The 21,228-nt window shown below is 43.5% G+C and overlaps 1 protein-coding gene across 1 annotated transcript in view; it reads left to right on the top strand.

Moving 5' to 3' along the window:
* The window catches only part of LOC135904577 (regulation of nuclear pre-mRNA domain-containing protein 2-like), an 89,107-nt gene extending 69,765 nt beyond the window's left edge, over positions 1-19,342 (top strand). Inside the window, exons 7-10 of the mRNA XM_065435440.2 lie at positions 3,174-3,349; positions 6,767-6,923; positions 9,400-9,606; positions 17,043-19,342. Of these exons, the coding sequence (XP_065291512.2) occupies positions 3,174-3,349; positions 6,767-6,923; positions 9,400-9,606; positions 17,043-18,775 (2,273 nt within the window). The 3' untranslated portion in view covers positions 18,776-19,342. The remainder of the gene's footprint in view (positions 1-3,173; positions 3,350-6,766; positions 6,924-9,399; positions 9,607-17,042) is intronic.
* The last annotated feature ends 1,886 nt before the right edge of the window (positions 19,343-21,228 follow it).

The following is a 21,228-nucleotide window of genomic DNA, read 5'->3' as shown; positions in this document are numbered from 1 at the left end:
ACTAATGATATGTTCGAAATGTGCTTAAAGAGCTGGCCTAATTTTTAAGCATGTAGTGAAAATATTAATGAAAAAATTTTTTTTCGAGTAGCATAGTCCGTAGAAGAACTAGGCTGTAATTACTGTAATTCTATTTTTATTGCTGTTCATTGACATGATTCATCTCATTACGCTAGCTCAGCTTTTGAGAGTATTTCCGATTATATAGCAGCTATGTATGATAGATGCAATTGCCCATAAATTGCTTTCGAGGAAGCGACTGAAAGAAAGTTTAAGGTAACTCAACCATGCAAGCTGCTTTTGATGCAAAGTGCATTTTATAAAGACAGCATTTGTTATAACTGCACTTGACCTCGGAATGACTTGTGATGGAAGACCAACAAATTGAGATGCGAAAATAATGCACGTCAAATTTTTAACAGTAACCCATTACTGATATCTGCTTAAAGGGGTCCTGAATCATGCCTTGGACTTGGTGAAAAAATGCAGTGTGCAGATAGCATGTGCTGCTGTGAACATCTCAGCTAAATTTTGCAGTTGTGCACGGTGCGTGGAGCTTGCAAGCAGAGTGCAAAGTCAGATATTTCTCAAACACTTTCTTTTCAAACGAGGCCTTCTCACCCACTTCAAAGCTGTCAGTGACTTACATATGTTATATGCAGGGGCCACAGAGGCCTGTGCAAGGGCCACTCCAGCATTGTTGTGTGCAAAGCAAACACTGCGCATACACACTACAGTTGCATGTAGCTGCGGTCTGCTGCGCAGCATGGATACCGCGACCGCCACAGGGTGCCACAACAAGCTCACTCACTGAGAAAGAACACTGCTGTTCACTGAGGACAAACACACTTGGCGTGTCATAGGCGTCAAAATTGCAAATAGTGGCGTTTTCATGAACTTCCAAAATTAAATTTGAACTTGACACCGTGCGGACGTTCAATAGGAGAAATGTTTTGGGCCCCCACTCCGCTGTGCAAAGCCTTCGCAGTGCAAGGCATTGAAGGAGCAGGAGCACTGCGAAGGGGATCGAAGGTGATCTTCGACTGCCAATAATTCTGCTTCTTCTGAATATGTTGAAGTACTTTTTTGCTGCGAAGTATTTCTGAAATTGTCTTTAACTTCAAGTGCATTTCTCGACTTTGACAAAAAGTTTTTTAGGGCCCCTTTAAAGAAGTCAAGAATGTAGCTGAAGCCCATGCCACAAAAGTGTATGGTGCTTTCTCCCCTTCCCTCTAGACTTGAAGAAAAGTTATATATGTTGTTTACAGATATGCAAAGAAGGTTCTGCACAAAGCAAATATGTGATGGGCAGAAGGGGTCGTAGTGACAGGCAGAAGGGGTCGCAGGCAGGGGTCTGTAGTTCTCGTTGAGAAAACTTGAATATCAAAACACCATTTTCAAGGCCTTGAAAATGATCATATTTTATGAAATGCTTTAAAATATATACTGAAATGTCATTTTCTATGGAGCTTAGCAGGTATTGTTTGGACATCCGGCCACAAAGTTTGCCGCAGTCCGAAAATAAAGCTAATTCAACCTTGTTAGCAAGTCCATGCCAACTGGCAGTGGTTTCCCTGCTATGCCATTTTTATGTATACTTATTTGTGTGCACTGAAAGGGAGTTCCCTCATTGTTAAAATTGAGTGCAAGTGTCTATTTTCAAGCTGTGATAAACGTCTCTTTCATCCCCCAAAATGCTTTGTTGGGGCCTCAGAAACCCTTCAAAACCCTTGAATATCTTCAGCAAAAACCTGCACCAAGAAAATTCTCTGCACAAATTCGCCTATGAAGCATGGAAGGCTGATGCAGCACTGACCACCAGGAGAGAGTGGGTGTTTAAGAGTTGAGTACATTATGGGTGCCGTGCAGAAACATACCATGGCAATGACATACGGCAGGGAGAGTTTCTCAATCACTCCAGCTCCACCACTCAACTACACAAACACAGGCTTGCTGCAGGTAGCAATCTAGCAGAGTAAATTGTCTCATATGCCAGCAATGAGTGGCAAAATGAACATTGCCTTTAATGAAAACTTACCAACTGCATGAAAAAAAATATTTTTGAAATGCAAAGTGCCAATAAGAAATATTGTTTACCTGCTCTTGCAATTTCCTGCTAAATATACTTGTTTTGCGTCTGTTAAGAGAAAGGGCCTTCTACTGATAGCCTTATTGCTTTTGGATGATGTGATAAGCATCAGGCCCTAACATTTCTTGCCAATCACCATGTCCGGGTTTTGAAACATGGTGCCTATGGGGTAGCTTTAACAACTCTTGGGATAGAAAAACTCTGATAGTAAAAGGATGGTATGTTTTAAAATTAGTGCATTTTCCGCCTAGCGGCATAGTGCAGATGCATGTCAACATTGGTAAAGGTTGGCAAGGCCATGTGGATATTATAAAGGAACACAGCAGATGTACTAGCTTGGTGGTGGGAAACAAGTGAAACAGCAAATTTGGCTGGTTCGTGTTTGTACATACAGGTTGCTTCAATAATGGTGGCCTACAGGAACATCCAAACTCATTATAGGGAGTGTTTAGTGGCCTTCTGGCTGTCCTTGTTTGCATGTGTGGATGCATTCCCAGCTGTGAGCAGTGCGTGATCTTAAAAACATATTGTGGACACCAGTGGTGCGATCTTGTACGCGTTCCAAAATAGAACGGAGGCGGTCCGTTCCACCGAGCCGCACACGGTTGGTCAGTTTGAACGGTGAAGAACGCCATGACGTCAATTGTGAAGTGATATCTGCTGTCAATCATTCCGTGTTGTCTGTTATCGGACGAACGCAACGGAACGGACCACCCATTTCGCGACGGAAAGAACGGAGCGCCTCCGTTCGAGTTTGGAACGCGTACAAGATCGCACCCCAGACGTGTCATTCCTGAAGCCTTCACTATCAGATGAAATGGTGATATCAGTGTTAATGAGCCACTTGCCTCATTGCATGGAACTTTGCTGTAATTCAACACTATCGCAGACAGCAACTGCTTGTGTTTGTCACATTTTCTTCTGTCCACTTGTCTTTTTCCATTGCTGGAGAAAGAGTGCTTATTTGTGTGCACAGTTTGGTTGCCTACAGTACCACTAATCTGTTTCCAGGACTTTTGTTTGTTTATTAAATTTGGTCATGCCTTTTGTCTCTGAGTGGGGCACCTGTCTTTGCTGCGGACAGATCGCAGTCACGGACAGCAGTTCCAGAAAGACTTTGATGAAGCAACTCGGTGCCTCGAAGAGTACATCAAAGCGTTGGAGAAGGAGGTGTCAGAGCGTACTGAGCTGATTAGCATGCTGGAAGATGCCAAGGTGTACTATGACAGCCAGAATGGAGAGGCGCGAATTGTGGCCTCGGTGAGTGCAGCCTACAATTTTTTGGGGGGGATTTTTTTACTTATTTCACTGTGTGCGAAGTCACTGCAAGACCAAATATTTTCACAATCCATTATAGTGTGCCTTAATATTGCAAACTTTGGTTCTCCCTGTGAGGTAAACAAATTGTTTTTTCACTTGCTTCTTTTGGGGGGCCACATAGCACACACACTCAGCTTTAACTTCAGTGACACTCACGCGGTGGGAAGCGACATGCTGCAATCCGTTCTGAGATGGGATAGCATGATATGAAAGGGGTTGCATGACAGTCTCTACAGAAGTCGCATGCATTTATTTTTTGCATATATGTCATGGTTTCTTCTGCACAGTAAAAATAAAGTTTTCTAGTTTATAATGGATATGATAGAGTGCTTAGAAAACTTCGAGAGTATAGTGAAATCCTACGTTTAATACATATAAAGTTTTGTTGCAGATTTTGGTGCATAAAGCTTGCTTCTCATATGATGCTTGAGTGAATCTTCTAGAAGTTAGCAATTTTTAGTCACACGATATGTTCATATTTAGGCTTTTTTTTTTCCTCCCAATTTTTCAGTCCAAACATTGCCTCTTGTATTATATGTTTGAAATGACATCTAAACACACAATTCTATGGTACTGATGTCTTTCATTTCCTTTGCCACTTTCTGACATTGCCACACCCCATGCTAACAACTTGGCAATTCAGCAAGCTCAGCTTTTCATGTAAAACTGTGGGCTAGTCATGTAAACCTGTAGTCATACGATGCCACTGGCTAAAGACCTCACATATACTTAGGCCCAGGTGCCACAGACTTGTACTAGTAGATGCGCACTTTGAATCCGTCTACTTTGGTAGTCCTCTGAAAATTAATATGTAGTGTGAGGCTGCTTCTGTCCTATCCCAACCAATTTGCCATAGCTGTGCATACCGCGCTGCTTTTGATCACTGCACCATGTCACTAAATTTCATGTTCGAGAGTGCCTCTTTATGTTGACACCCCACACTTCTGTAAAACATAATTGCTGCTTAAAGGATGCACAGGAAAAAGACACGTTGGAAAACAATTGCAATCACACAGGCAGCACATATTGCTTTCCTTCATGTCTGCTTTACAGAAAGTACAGTCGATTCCGGGTATATCAAGCTTGGATATATTGAATAATTGCCTATATTGAATTGTAACATCCCTTTTGGAAATCCCATGTAGAGTTGAGTGCCTCTACAATGAATGCCTCCACAACGAAATGACCTGTATAATGAAGGAATAATTCTGTCCTGGTTCTGTTTTGAGTTGTGCATTGCATGACCTTTACAATAAAGTGGCCTATGTAATGAATTATTTCGTTAGCTCCAAACACTTGTTATAAAAGTGTTTGACTGTATAAGTATAGCACTGCACTATGCATATATCAAACTGACGTTCACTGCCACATTCGATATATCGAACGTTGCGCCATGCTGTGCTTCTGCAAGTGAGCTTCTCCTAACAGGCCGGTGATATTCTGTCGTTATCAGAAATATTCATGCCACAAAATGGTTTTGGCAGATTCTGTCAAACAGGACATTGAATTTGAAAGGCAGCAGTAAAAATGAGCAAGTCATGTCTCCCACTATGGATGGCTCATGCAGCAAAAGTCTTATTTCTGCTCCGTTATGACGGATATGACTTAGTAAGCTGCAGCACAACGTAGCAGTATAATGCCGCGAAGCATACAAATAGCAGAAACACTGTTGTGCAGTGAAGCATACTACCTGCAGCCATTTGTTATTGGAAAGAGAAACGTCATGCTGGTTTGAGAACACAAGGGGCCACTCGGTCTTATACATGCAGTCCACGAGAAAGCATGGATGGCACTCTATCTTTTCACTGAGTGGGTCTGGGCATTAGGATGTTGAACTGGCTATGTCTGCACTGCCAAGTTGATCTTTTGGAGATTCCACGAACGGCTTTTTATGGTTTCTAGAGTGGCCTGAAGAAGTCCAGTCCCAACCCCCAATTGGACAAATTTTTTCATTGTAATTTGCATTTAACAAAACCAACACATGCCACATCCACTGTACATGACAAGACTATCCTGGAGTGGCATGCAAGACTCGCTGTGCAATTTGCGGGCACACAATCTGCGCTGGTTGTGTTTCAGTCGTACTCACAGGGACACATGCTAGTACAATGCACAGCAAGCAATTTGATGTGCTCAAGGCTCACTGCTGTCTCGCAGCCAGACGACGCATGCTTTTAGTGTTAGTGCTGCAATCAGTTAATTAAAGAACATTTCGCAGCATGAGTGGCTTGCGGCAGTTATCTGCAATAAACAAGAAGTGAGTAAATGTTCGTGTGTTTGATGCTGCCTGGGATTAAAATAGTAAATTACCGCTTTTCAAGATATTGGGAAGCTGTATGAGAAGTGCACAGTTTTTGGTTAAGCTTCAGGTAGGCCTATTTTCTATTTGGAATGATCAATATATCAAACTATTTCACAATCCTGTTCGAGTTCGATATATCCTGGATTGACTGTACGAGCTTAACCAAAAACAAGTACATTTGACTCTGCAGTTCCCTTCCCTCTATTACCATCTTGTGGCTGCTTTATAAAATACTCTCACAATGGTGTGGCACCATGCAGGCTAGACTCGTCATGCAGTATCCATCTCTCAGGAAAATAAATCATTATAGAGAAGTGTGCAATTTCTCTGCCAATATTAAGTAAGCTCCGTAATGCTCAAAACATAACTACTTTATAAATTCTGCGCTGGGTATCAGTGTTTACTCTGTTTTATCTGTTAATTTTGTTTTCTTTCTTTAATATGTTGTGTCTTGACAAAAGTAAAGGGGCTAAGTTTACCTTTTCTTTGTTGTGTCATGCTATGCCTCATAAGCTGCGGAGTGTATGTGTCATACTGCTAGTGCTCTTATCATCTATTGGTGTGCTGTTTGGAAATGTTGCATCTTGTCTTGTCACACTGTAGCCCTCCGTTAGTCTGAGAAAAAAAATAATTGCATCGTGTAATCTGCTGACTGTGTCTTGATTTTGAGAGTACAAACCACAGTACAAGAGGCTTGGCAAGAGCAGCTTGTAGATTACTTCGTAGTTTTATTGTTTCAGCATATCACACTATATGTCATGTGCTGTGTGATATGTGTGATATCACACTATGTGGGATATGCATATTAGCTATATCATACTGCAGAATACATTTCAACATGTGTGCGCCATTGAATGATTACAGGCCAAGAATGAGCAGGCATTCTGACTAAATATGTCTAAATTCTGGGCAGCTTTATTATCGAGCTTTACAAAAATAAATGCTTTTTAAGAGCCTTGCTTGCAAAGCAGTAATGGAGTTTCATGTAATAGAGCATGTATCATTAGAGCATCTAGAGTGTGTACGCCGTGCCTACATATATTGCGTGTATGCAGGCATACAAGAACTTTGGCAACCGAGTGAAAGGACTGAAAAAGAAGCTAGAGACAAAAACAAAGACGCTGCCAAGCCCAGTACCGTCACCCACTCCAGATGCACCTTCTCCAACCAACTCGGATGATGGCTTGCAGTTACCAGCAATACAGGAGACAGGTCTGTCTATCACATATGTATATATGCAATGCATAGAGGGGCTACCTTTCCACTACGAAGAAAGTTGCAATTTGGCCCAAAGTGCGAAGCAGTGACAGCAGTCATTGGTGTAACACGGTCAACATAGGATAATATTAAAATATATGATAGCTCAAAATGCTAGTCAGTTTGAACAAATCTCACTTTTTTCCCCCACTATTTACAGTTAAAACTTGATCTAACGAAACCCAATTTTATGAGGTTCCTGATTTAACGGAGAAATTTATATTCCCTGGCAGGCTCCAACAGGGTTCAATGTTATCATCAACCCAAATTAGTGAAACAAATTTGGCCAAACTCGATTTAATGAAGTTTTTCCTTAAATAAATGAGTAAAAAAAGTGGAGATTTCTTTCTAATTTTGACACAGATGGGTTCTTCTTTGAGCGTGCACTCTAAAGCTGTCGCATTAAAACATCTAGACACTATGGTCACATCGCTAATTTTATTTTGACGTGGCTGCACGCCTCGCCCCTGCACAGAACAGCCGACTCAACACCGCCTCGGTAGGGGCGGCAGTGATTACGTTCGTTATCACATTGTTTATGCAACAGATGGCTGGATCAGCAGCAAATACAATGCCACGGTAGCCTTTGCGTGTCGATATGTTACAATTTCAGATTTCGAAGGACCGAAAAATTCCTTTCTCGATTTTACAAACTGCCCAATTTAACGAAATAATTTGAGTGTGGTCATCACTTCTTTAAATCAAGTTTCAGTTGTGTGTACATTTCCAAAAAAAAAAAAAACTGCTTAAGTCTGACAAGATTGGGGGTTGTGAAAGCTTTTGGAATCACTTTTGCAAAGTAAAGATGAATAAAACATCGACATTGCAGCTTACTTAGCTCACCAAAAATAGCAAATTCTCAGGAAAAAGCATGACTCTATGTTCGTTTGGCCACAGCTACATATTTATGCATATGCACATTCATTCCTGCCTAGAACTATAAGAAACTGGAAGGCTCTGTCATCATTAGTCATGCAGTGCACCTCATCTGAAACCTTAGAAAAATACATGTTGACGTCACTACAAACCTGAATATTTATGTTTGCTTCCATTGTTGTACATAGGCTATAAATTTGTTTTATCAACTAGTACTATATACCACATGTTGTCTGTTTTATGAACTTGAGTGTTTTTCATGAATTAGAAAATTGATTGACAAAGTATTATATTACTGTTAAAGTTATTAGTTTATCTGCAATAACATGACATGACTGTCATGTTATTGATGTAATTTCGAAATTAATTGCCAGAATGTTATACTGGTGTCACACGATCACTTTTGTGATCGATCACGACCAAACACGACCAAACAATTCGATCTGGATCGGGCTTTATTGCAATGAAAAGTGCACCTTGTGACACTCATATTATACTACTGTACAAAGTCTTAGTCTACCTGTTTTTTATGACTGAGGGCCAAACAATGAAATCTTCTTTACCTTAGTAAGGAAGTCTTCATTGCGGTGAGGCTGCCTTATGTCACTCTGAAAGCTTCCTTCATTGCGGTGAGGCTACCTTATGTCACTCTGAAAGCTTCCTTACCCGAGGTCCCTCGGTGAAGGCTTCCTTAGTGCTTCCTCAGCATAAAGTAGCTCCAAAGCTACCTTCATGCGTCCTTACGCTGCTCCTGGCCCTGAACAAGCGCTTCACCTCACTGCTTAACCACGTGACCTTTGCTTACACATGTGCGCTGTCGCCCACCTGCGGAGAGGCGCGAGCACGGTACGTCTTGCCAGGCATGTTCGTTTCAGTCACGTGTGTGGCATGAAAGCGTTGCTAGGCGTTGCACGACACCAGCGTGCCAGCGTTGATGGAACACATCAAGTTTTGCTCTGTAATGGGCTACTTTTTTAAAGTTTAGTAAACAAAACTAGAAGAAAGCGTCCACTCATCCCTATATTAGCTCTTCAATTTAAAGATTGTGCGACGATACATGTTTTATTGAATAATGGTTTTCGCGTAAAGCTTTTATGAGATAATCTTGAACCTAGGCATGCGGCAACCGCTCCTTACGTGAGGATGGGTGAAAGGAGCTTTTCAGAGTACCCTTGCTTCCTCCATCGGTCCTTCGCTGTAAGGAGGCCTCACGTAAGGTTAGTAAGCGCTCTAAGGAAAGGAACGTTTCATTGTTTGGGCCTGATACTTTGTTGACATAGTTTACGGTTGTAACAACCAGTTTGTATTTTTAAACTAGTACTGTTAGAATTATGACTTTTAGCTGTTGGCACCAGGAAAACGTTGGCACCAGGAAAACGTACTTAACGGGAACGTATCAACAAGGTTCTACTGTATTTGGCCTTGTCACTTTTAAGCAGAGAAATAAATGGCGTTCATGTATGTTGTCGCTGCTTCTTCGGAAAAGTCAACATGCTGTACATCCTCATGAATTTAAATGGCGTCTTTTGACATTGCAATGTCTATATCGTTGAAGGTTCAGAACCTGCTACAGAGGAGGCTCCATTGACAGACAATGGTGCTGTGATTGATTCACCTTGCTCGGCACCATCGCCCGGCTCAGCACCATCACCTGAGGGCTCCCCTGTGGGACTGAGCCCCGTTGTTCCAGAAACTGGGGACTCTGGCACGACCAGCAATGCAACTGGCAATGCTGCAGCACTCAGCAGCTTCATGTCCCAAAGTGAGCAAATTAATTTATTTTGCATGATACTGTTCACTTAGAATCTGCACATAACATTTATGCATAATAGTACCTCTAAACCTGATAAACAGTAGTTGAACAAAAGACTTCATGTCTTTGTCCTGATGAAGACAAGTCCCTTTGTTGTATCACTTCATATCCCCATCGCCTAATGTACTTCAGTTCCGTGCAGACCTGATGTCACTTGCACCCATGGTGCTCAATGAGTTTGGGGGCATTAGCTGATGTTGCAGAACCATGCAGATACAAATATTAATGCTTGGACAGGTTTGATTCTGAAGCTTTGCACAAAAAGTTAGCATGCACCTGACACCCAAATAATAATATGATGTTTTTGCTTTTCTTTTTGCCTTTGCATTTATCGTATTTTTCTGTGTATAAGCCACACCTCCAATTTCAACCGCCTGAAAAGAAAAAAGAAATATCTGTGCATATAATTTGCAGAAATAACTGCGTACAATAATGCTCAAATCTTTGCAGAGACATTCTCCATTCGCGGATGCACGACTCATCCACATCGTATCTTCGGCCGGTGTCTTAATGGGGGACCATTCTTTGGCGATGCTGCAAAGCTGAATTCACACATTGGATGTCATTGCGGACGAACCTAGTCACGTGATACGTGACATGAATCGAATTACTTCACAGCTAGCATTCACACAACAGCAGATGACAGTGCAGACAGAGCAGCCCTCGCATGGGCAACAGCAATGGAGCAAACACAACCTAGCCGAAAATCCCCGTAGTGATTTGGCTTATCGCCGTGTTGTGAAGTGGTCCGCACGGACCGTGGCACTGCCGCAGAAACCAATGACTTATGCATTTGTCAGCACCATGTGGACTATTCACTTACTACTTTATGCAAAATGGCGACCTATAAGAGGAGGAGAATGGGCGACCATGAAAAAGGGCGCAGGGCACTTTAACGTGCAGGGGTAGAAAGATGGTGTTCCTTAGGAGGTAACAAAACTGAATGGCAGAGAACCTTGCCTTGAGATATGGTTTCACAGCAGTGTTTCGTGTGCTGCCGTGAAGCCACACTTAGTGGCTAAATTAGCATATAACCTGCACCAAGACTTTACTGCTAGATTTTTTTTTAATATTGGTGCTGCTATATGTGCAAAAATATGGTAGAAAAGTTATTTCACTTATATAGTGCTGTGTAAATGTGCAGTACACCATCATAAACCTATGGATAAAGCTCCACTCAATTAAACTGGGTTTGGTGTCATTTTTCTGTGCTGTAAGGTTGCCCTTCACACTTTTATCATTTGATGCTGCATACACGTTGGGTCCTTCATTTTCAGTTTTTTTAATCTCGGGTTGAAATTAGATGTTATTCTTAAAGCTAAAAACCAGAAAGAAATTGCGATTTTTGTTGGCTGGCAGTCCAATTTTTTGGATTTTTCTGTTCTGGTAAATTTCACAGAAAATTAATGCAGGTGGGGTTACCTTTTAAACAGAAGCAAGCAAAATCACTTAGAGGAGCATGTACTGACACAGCTGTTTGCAAGTCATGTGTCAAACTTAATTTTGCATATCTTCATTGGTAGGTAATATTACCACTCTTTAAGCAAACTATATAAAAAAAAGAAATAGAGGCGTCCTTGGTGATCTTTCGCTTAAGTTGGTCTGCACACATTTTTTTTTAAAACAAAGAAAGCACAATCAGTGGTGTGTGGACAGGCATACTTTAGTTGGAAAAACATCGTCTCAACATCACAACTTCCGTTCACAATGTTGAGCATTGTCAGAGCTGCGTTCTTAGGTTGGGGTAGCAGGCGCTATGTCCTTTGAGTAAGCCAGCTCATGAGTGCTGTTCTACTCGAAAAAGCACCGTCATTCTCTGCTACCTTTTTGAGAAGGATCATTTCAAGTGCGCACCACTGGCAGAAATTAAAGCAGCCCGTTATTGGCGCATTGGATCAACAACACAGTCGACTCTTGTCACAACAAACCCTGCTAATCCGACAAAAAAACTTCCATTTTATTTGAAGTCTGTAATATCCAAAATGCCTCACTTCCGAAATTTTTGTCGCACTGTCTAACAACTTTATTACAAAGAGTGAGTGACAAACGTCTCAGGTAAAAAAAAAACATTAAGTCACAGTTCGCTCAAAAGGCGAAGCATCGATTGCAATAGCAAATTAAGCACGTGCGGCAGCAGTAGTGAGCGAATTGACCTTCGCGCTGTCTCTCACTTCAACACGAACTAAACGTCAAAAGCACAGCACAGACGAAGCTACCAGCACTGGGCACACTTTGTCCACATCGGAGATTGCTTTGAAAAAGAGGCCCACACAGGTGTGCATTTTGCTCACATCACAGATCGCTTTCAATATATGGCGCCCGCACGGGCGCGCACTTTCTCCACATCCTAGATTGCTTTCAAGATACGGCAGCCGCGCCGTAAGCAGCAGTTGCCAGAGTAGAACTCCTCTCTCCCCTCTTCCCTTTCGTGCGTCGCACGCGAAAGAAGAGAGTGCATTTCCACCCCGCCTTCCTCCTTCCTTCGTGTGCTCGATATTGAGCTGACATCGACGGCTGTCTCTCGCTAGTCAGGCGTCAGCCCATGTCAACACGGCAAAAGTGTGTTTTATAGGCCCGATATTGAAGAAACTTCTGCTAATTTCATCCGCTATAGCCGATAGCTCGTCAAAGCGCGGTCCATTAGAAGCGAACTTTGCTGCAGTAATAAAATAGGTAGAACAAACTAAGGCTGAAATATTGTCCGTTATATCCGAAAGTCTGTTGTACGCAGGTCTATTGTAACAAGCGTAGACTGTATACGCACAACACCTGTGCACGGCTGAGAGCGGGCAGGCATGAAGAAACCTCACTGCACAGATGTTCACACAAAATGCGTATGCTGGTCTGCCAGCAAACATACACACGTACGGTACAGGGTCAATATTCTCGGGCGACCACTTTCAGAAATAGTTTCACTTTTGCGAAACACATCACTGCGCGCATTGAAATGTATGTGCGCAGCCGACAGCACTCTTGGCGCTGCGCGTAGATAGCAAGCTTGGCATAGCGCCAGAAACACTGTCAAGTGTATAATCCGACAAGTCCAGTGCCGAGTCATGCGAAATCTTGCAACAGTGAAATTACCACGGCAAGTGATCGCTAAAGAATACAGCCCCAGCAGACGTCAGGCCCAATGACAGCGGGCATTTTGTTGGTGATGTGCTGCGCAGAAATCACGCGGCACGATCAGAACCACATGGCATCAGATACTACATTTCATCGAAGCGGTCAAGTCCAGTGCCGAGTCATGCGAAATCTTGCGACAGTGAAATTACCACGGCAAGTGATCGCTAAAGAATACAGCCCCAGCAGGCGTCAGGCCCAATGACAGTGGGCATTTTGTAGGTGATATCATCATCATCATCATCATCACCCGCCATGGTTGCTCAGTGGCTATGGTGTTGGGCTGCTGAGCACAAGGTCACGGGATCGAATCCCGGCCACGACGGCCGCATTTCTATGGGGGCGAAATGCGAAAACACCCGTGTACTTAGATTTAGGTGCACGTTAAAGAACCCCAGGTGGTCGAAATTTCCGGAGTCCTCCACTACGGCGTGCCTCATAATCAGAAAGTGGTTTTGGCACGTAAAACCCCATAATTTTTTTTAATCATCATCATCATCAGCCTGGTTACGCCCACTGCAGGGCAAAGGCCTCTCCCATATTTCTCCAAAAACCCCGGTCATGTACTAATTGTGGCCATGCCGTCCCTGCAAACTTCTTGATCTCATCTGCCCACCTAACTTTCTGCCACCCCCTGCTACGCTTCCCTTCCCTTGGGATCCAGTCCGTAACCCTTAATGACCATCGGTTATCTTCCCTCCTCATTGCATGTCCTGCCCATGCCCATTTCTTTTTCTTGATTTCAACTAAGATGTCATTAACTTGCGTTTGTTCCCTGACCCAATCTGCTCTTTTCTTATCCCTTAACGTTACACCTATCATTGTTCTTTCCATAGCTCGTTGCGTCGTCCTCAATTTGAGTAGAACTCTTTTCGTAAGCCTCCAGGTTTCTGCCCCGTAGGTGAGTACTGGTAAGACACAGCTATTATATACTTTTCTCTTGAGGGATAATGGCAACCTGCTGTTCATGACTTGAGAATGCCTGCCAAATGCACCCCAGCCCATTCTTATCCTTCTGATTGTTTCCATCTCATGATCCGGATCCGCAGTCACTACCTGCCCCAAGTAGGTGTATTCCCTTACGACTTCCAGTGCCTCGCTGCCTATTGTAAATTGCTGTTCCCTTCCGAGACTGTTAAACATTACTTTAGTTTTTTGCAGATTAATTTTTAGACCCACTCTTCTGCTTTGCCTCTCCAGGTCAGTGAGCATGCATTGCAGTTGGTCCCCTGAGTTACTAAGCAAGGCAATATCATCAGCGAATCGCAAGTTACTAAGGTATTCTCCATTAACTTTTATCCCCATTTCTTCCCAATCCAGGTCTCTGAATACCTCCTGTAAACACGCTGTGAATAACATTGGAGAGATCGTATCTCCCTGCCTGACGCCTTTCTTTATTGGGATTTTGTTGCTTTCTTTATGGAGGACTATGGTGGCTGTGGAGCCGCTATAGATATCTTTCAGTATTTTTACATACGGCTCGTCTACACCCTGATTCCGTAATGCCTCCATGACTGCTGAGGTTTCGACAGAATCAAATGCTTTCTCGTAATCAATGAAAGCTATATATAAGGGTTGGTTATATTCCGCACATTTCTCTATCACCTGATTGATAGTGTGAATATGATCTATTGTTGAGTAGCCTTTACGGAATCCTGCCTGGTCCTTTGCGTGACAGAAGTCTAAGGTGTTCCTGATTCTATTTGCGACTACCTTAGTAAATAGTTTGTAGGCAACTGACAGTAAGCTGATCTGTCTATAATTTTTGAAGTCTTTGGCGTCCCCTTTCTTATGGATTAGGATTATGTTAACGTTCTTCCAAGATTCCGGTACGCTCGAGGTCATGAGGCATTGCGTATACAGGGTGGCCAGTTTCCCTAGAACAATCTGCCCACCATCCTTCAACAAATCTGCTGTTACCTGATCCTCCCCAGCTGCCTTCCCCCTTTGCATATCTCCCAAGGCTTTCTTTACTTCTTCCGGCGTTACCTGTGGGATTTCAAATTCCTCTAGACTGTTTTCTCTTTCATTATCGTCGTGGGTGCCACTGGTACTGTATAAATCTCTGTAGAACTCCTCAGCCACTTGAACTATCTCATCCATATTAGTAATGATATTGCCGGCTTTGTCTGATACGCATACATATGATTCTTGCCAATTCCTAGTTTCTTCTTCACTACTTTTAGGCTTCCTCCGTTCCTGAGAGCATTTTTAATTCTATCCATGTTATGCTTCCTTATGTGAGCTGTCTTATGATGGTTGATTAACTTAGAAAGTTCTGCCAGTTCTATTCTAGCTGTAGGGTTAGAGGCTTTCATACATTGGCGTTTCTTGATCAGATCTTCCCGCTCTGATTCGTCTCCTGCGATAGCTTACTGGTATCCTGTCTAACGGAGTTACCACCGACTTCTATCGCAACGCTCCTTAATGATGCCCACAAGATTGTCGTTCATTGCTTCAACACTAAGGTCCTCTGCCTGAGTTAAAGCCAAGTACCTGTTCTGTAGCTTGATCTGGAATTCCTCTATTTTCCCTCTTACTGCTAACTTATTGATCGGCTTCTTATGTACCAGTTTTTTCCATTCCTTCCTCAGGTCTAGGCTAATTCGAGTTCTTACCATCCTATGGTCACTGCAGCACACCTTGCCGAGCACACGTGGCCGTGACCGTATGTTGCTTAGTACCTTGCGTGGATTACCGGTGCCTTAATAAGATCACTCGAAAAGATGTATATCCTTTGCCGCAGGTCGACGATGCCCTTGATTGCTTACAAGGCGCCGAGTACTTTTAATCTTTAGATCTGCGCTAGGGGTATTGGCAGGTACCCATGGCAGACATTGATCATCTCCAGACTGCCTTTGTTACACCTGGCTGGTTACATGAATTCAATGTCATGCCTTTTGGCCTTTGCAATGCACCCCCCACCTTCAAGCACATGATGGACTCCGTGCTGCGTGGCTTGAAGTGGAACATATTGGGCTGGCCCATAAGTTCGGGTGTGTGTGTGCGTGCGTGTGTGCGTTATTTTTTCTTTCTTTCTTTCTTTCTTTATGTTTAAGTTTTCACAAAAATAAACGAGAAAGAAGCAACTAAATGAATAATGTATTCTGCGTTGTTATTTACAACTTCTTTTCAATGTTGAACAAGTTGGTCAATGCCTCAATGGTAGAAATCACCTGGTTTCGACTCGAAGAAATCATCCAGCCAAGCCTGCAATTCCACGTCATTATGGAATGAAATTGCCGTCTTTGAAGCACTTAAACCAATTTTGAGCCGTCTAAGAGGCATCACTTCTTCGCCATACACTTCACAAATCTCTCTAGCAGCATCTGTGGCTTTTGCACCTTGATTAAACGCAACAAGCAGAAGGTGTCAAAAATGTAGTTTTTTCACTAGAAATAATGCATAATAACTACCAAAATTTTGGACACAGTACCGTATTCTGCCCATTTGCTCAGACATGATGTGCGTGCAATGTTGCAACTTTGCAACAAAAATGAAAGCTGAGTAATTAACCGGTTGTCGCCTGTTGCCTTGCATTTGTGTGATTCTAACGCAAAGCTTTCATTGCGGTGTCCAGCCTGGTTTCAATGCTGCATTGTGTGGACTGTGTGTAAAGCGGCTCACCGATAGCATCTTCCCACTTTTGCAGTGAAGTGGACACAAAATCTTCACAGGTTTCACTTCATACCGCCGCAGATGCGAAGCTATCATCAACATGGCATGATACGTCGTATTTCTGGTAGCCGACTCTCAAATTCAACAAAATTCTGTCTTATTGAAATTCACTTTTTTTTTGCAACTTCCCAATAATTCAGAAAGTTCTACGGCATGTAAGAAAATCTGTTGACAACTAAATATTTGCATAAAAGGTTGAATTTCAATATAACAAAATTTTGATATAACAAAGTGCCAACTTTACCTACTTCGTTATATCGAGGGTTAACTGTATTTGTGCACTAGCCCTGTTTAATCTTTCATTGTAATGCTGATTAGTATTGCCCACAGGCCACATTCTATAGGCTGTTCTTGTACTCAATAATTTAACGTGGCGGCGCTGACACTGAACTTGGTACACTTATTTGACATGGATTGGAGATATCTAAGCTATGACTATGACTACCTGCTGTACATTATTGTCCATTATGGGCAGGATAGATGAAACTTCTAACAGCTGAAGCTGTACCATATTGAGTCATAGTTCTGTCATAATACTTTTCCTTTGAATTGTTTGAATAAAACTGTATTTTCTTCTTTAACAGGTCCAACAGTACTCTCATCGTGGCTAGATGCTTTCAACCAAGAATTCCAGGAGAACAGGGCTGCACCTACAGTAGTGAACACGTCGGCCCTTGCTACTGCTATTCCAGCACAAAGCACACTTGAGAGCCGACTCTCAAATCTGATGCAAAGCATGGGTCACATACCTGGTGGGCTGTTCTCGTCTACAAGCTCTGCTAGCAACACACCCAAACAGGCTGACTCGCCTCCTTACTCTTCAGCAGTCTTTCGAACCGCTGCTGCATTGTCCGAGGTCCACAGTGGCAACACACCCCTGAAGGACGAGAACAGTGGACAGGGGACACCTGTGCTGGATGAGAATTCTGCAAGGAAGGCCGCAACGCTTATGGACTCTGACATGCGGGTTCATGCAATTAAACCCAGCACACCACAAGATTCTCCAGATGCAAGGATAAGCACTGCCTTTGGGTCCAGGATACCGAGTCTTGCAAGCCCAAATGCCTGGATGCAGGTGTCACCGAAAGCAGGCGGCAGCAACGCAACAGCATCACAGAGCACACCTGCACTAGCACCTCCACCGATCCCACCTGCCCTGCAGGCCTACCTGGAGCCAATCAAAACTGTGACTGGGGCAGCTCACAGAAGTGTTGCAGCTCCAAAGGGAAGGTCGGAGACGCCACCATCACCGTCTGCAGACTACCTGATTCCAGTCGCCGAGAACTTTGATGTGACAGACATGGAGCTTGATGATGATGGCTCTGGTGATGACGAGCGTGCAGAAGGCCTGCATCGCAAGAAACTGAGCAATCTCATCACGCTAGTCCAACCACAGGTGAGCCCTGCTGCCGAAACTACTTCACCTGGCCCAGCACTCAGTGAGAGGAAGGAAGATGCTAGACCACAGCTGGATAAGCCTGCCCAGCCTGCAGTTATGACATCGTCCACATCAAAACTTACTCCCTCATTGGCTAGTCAAGGTGACACAAGGCACATGCGCAATCCTTCTCCCGATCTCATAAAGCAAGACCTTGTCCTGGATTTTTCTGCGCAAGAGACACCATCAGAGCCTCACCGCCGCGAATCAACTGACTTTGCCACAAGGGAGTCATCCGAGTTTAGTCTTCTTGACTCAGTTGATTTTGATGCTCGTAAATCTACAGAGTTTCGCCTCAATGAGTCATCTGATTACACGACAAGAGAACGCTCTGAATTTCGAGTGCGTGAGTCGTCATCATCGTCAGAATTTCGAGTGCGAGAGTCACCATCATCAGAATACAGGATAAACGAACCACCATCGTCAGAATTTCGCATCCGGGACTCGTCTTCTGATTTCCGGATTCAGGATTCTCCATCTTCATCAGAATTTCAAGTGCATGACTCCTTTTCCTCAGACTTCCATGCAACACCTGCCAAGATTGAGACTGTCCAAATGCGCTCTTCACTGGACCGGTCGCCACCCGCGGGGCCCATGGAAGAGAGGGGCATGTGGGAGCGGGGTGATTACTACTCTCCAAGGACGCCGCATCATCAGCCACAGCAGCAGCAGCAAGCCATGAGCAATGGTGGCAACCGCATGCGTGGTAGAGGCAGTGGTTACTATGGCTATGAAATGCGTGGCAGACCGGTGGACCGTTTTCATGAAGGCTACGGTGCCTATGAGTCTGAGTGGCATGGTGGCAGGCCCCCTAGCCCACGATATCGGCACTACGGTGGGCAGGCACGTGGTGCGCCCTATTTCCAGCCAAGGTACTGAGCAAGACATGGCGTGTGACGCTGTGAACACTGTCGTGTTTCTTTGGTTTGGTGTACATAGCACATAGAAAGTAAGCAGGTCAGTCTTGCAATCGTCGAGCCTGCAACATCATTGCCTAGTTCCTCAAGTTTCACTGAGGGATGCGTCTGGAGCAAGCTGCAGAGATCATATGCGGCACATAGCTGTTTCATAGAGAAAGGGAAGGACTTTGACGTGGGCACATGTTTGACACTCAAAGTGCTCCACGCCCACATCGAAGTTTTCAGCATGTAAATGAAGATTGTCACGAGCTGATTTGTCAGGCACTGGGGTGTGTTTTTTTCATCAGCGCACCTATGCCCTATTTCGCAGCACAATGTGTGGGTTATAAAAGATGCATTCATTTTCAGCAACACATTGTTGAGACGAGACGTAGCTTTTGGCTCACCATCTGCTGCCACATTCATCACCACTGTCATGTCATACTTGTGCAATGCAGTTGCATACAGAGTACAATTTGAAGTTCTGAAAGGTAACCGAGGCATGCACTTTGTGTCCGGACGAGAATACAGTTTTCTTTCCAGTTTCTGTTGGTGGTCTTTCTTGAAAGTAGACTATGCACATCCACTGCTCACATCACACGGCCTCTGTCCTTGTCAAGCTGCTGCACAGCTTTTAACCCAGGGGCCGTTGCATACATGGAAGAAATAAAAGCTACTCAATACAATACACACAATGCTTCATTCACTGCTGAAACTTGATATGCACTCTAAAAATATGTTTACACCCATTGGCATGTATCTTGTACCCAACTCTGCAGTCTATACTATCCTGTCAAGAATGTTCTATCATGCGGATAATGTGCATGCCATTCATGAACTGTAAGTACCAGGCACGTACTGTTAAAGGGACACTAAAGGCAAATACTAAGTTGATGTGGACTGTTGAAGTGGCATTGCAGAAACCTCACAGCGCTTGTTTTGTGCCAAGAAGAGACTTAGTTCATGAAAAAATCGTGTCTGAAGGGCCTGCATACCTTTCGCACACACAATTCAAGTCGCCCCTCATCAAGCGAGGGAGTGGCGACATTGCACACGCCACCACCACCCTTTACTGCTATTGGTGAGTAAAATAGGAATACAGTTTTCTTTTTTTTTTTTCTGCAAAACTCAAATGCGCGGCCATGGGGAAACTGAGCCAAGACAAAACGCTAGATTCACCACTGCACCTGCTCTTGGTCAAGTGGCATAGACCATTCGGGAATCCCACACCATCACAGACGTGGCACACTCTGCTACTTGCAGTTTGTGTGGGTATTGCGAGCCAGCCAGTGCAGCAATACACAATAACGAAACTACTGAAACGTGAAAGTGCATGGTGACGCAGAGTGTTGAAAATAAAATTTTTCAACCACCCGCGTTGTTGTCAAGAGTAATGTCAATGAGTTGTCTTCTGCTAAAAATCAAATCGAACTGGACAAGTAGCATTATTCTTCATCTTATAATGAAATACATGGATCTTTTTATTACACTAGTGATTGAGTACTAGTCACAGAATTATAATAAGGAAAGCCTTCGTCATCGGGCTAGTACTTGAATGTCCCAGGGGAGTCTCTAATTATGTGCTGCGTTTACCACAACTTCTCGGTTACTAAAGCTCTGCTTGCGATAATATTGACGCCTTAGAGGTTCTCGCGCACTAAACTATCACTATAGCTTGACTTAATATTTGCCTTTAGTGTCTCTTTAAAGAAATGAAAAACACGCAAGATAAATTACAATAATTGCCGGGGGACAAAATAAACCCTGAACTGTACAAACTTTATTAAATGTGAACCCTCTTTATAACGAAGCATCGTGAGGTTTGTTTAAAATAGTCTTTTGTAAAGAGCGGAGAGGCCTTAAAGAAGCCTTAGTAACGCCAGAGCCTTACTCCAACAGTGCTGTAATTTGTACGACCTCCATAATTAAACAAAGCCGTGCTAAATTTTGTCAACATCACTGGCAGGATTCTGCCAGCATTCCTTCATAACTGGCTTGATGTCGGTTATGAAGTCACAGTCTCGAGGAGTTGCCAGGACACAGAGTTGCCTTTGCAGCACCCTTTGCCTCTCCATGTTTATACGACATCAGATCAAATTACTCAGTCTAATGTCCCAAAACAGCACAAGGGCTATGAAGAGTGCTGTAGTGGAAAGCTCTGGATTAATTCCAACCACTCGTGGTTCTTGAATGTGCACTGATGTCTAAGCACACATTTTTTTCATTTTGCCATTTTTGGAATCGCCACTACAGCCAGGACTTGAACCCGCAACCTTGTGCTTAGCAGCAGAATGCCGTAGCCACTTTGTCACCACAGCAGGGCAGCTTGGTATGAAGAAAAGCAGAGGGTTGCCATGTGCATTACACAGAGCAATCCTATTTAGAGTTTCGCTTTAAACTGCATACTAAGTGGAAATCAGCAGAACTCCATTT

The sequence above is a fragment of the Dermacentor albipictus genome, chromosome 1, assembly GCF_038994185.2.
Source record: "Dermacentor albipictus isolate Rhodes 1998 colony chromosome 1, USDA_Dalb.pri_finalv2, whole genome shotgun sequence".
Classification (NCBI taxonomy): Eukaryota; Metazoa; Arthropoda; class Arachnida; order Ixodida; family Ixodidae; genus Dermacentor; species Dermacentor albipictus.
This window is presented reverse-complemented; position numbering and strand designations above follow the sequence as displayed.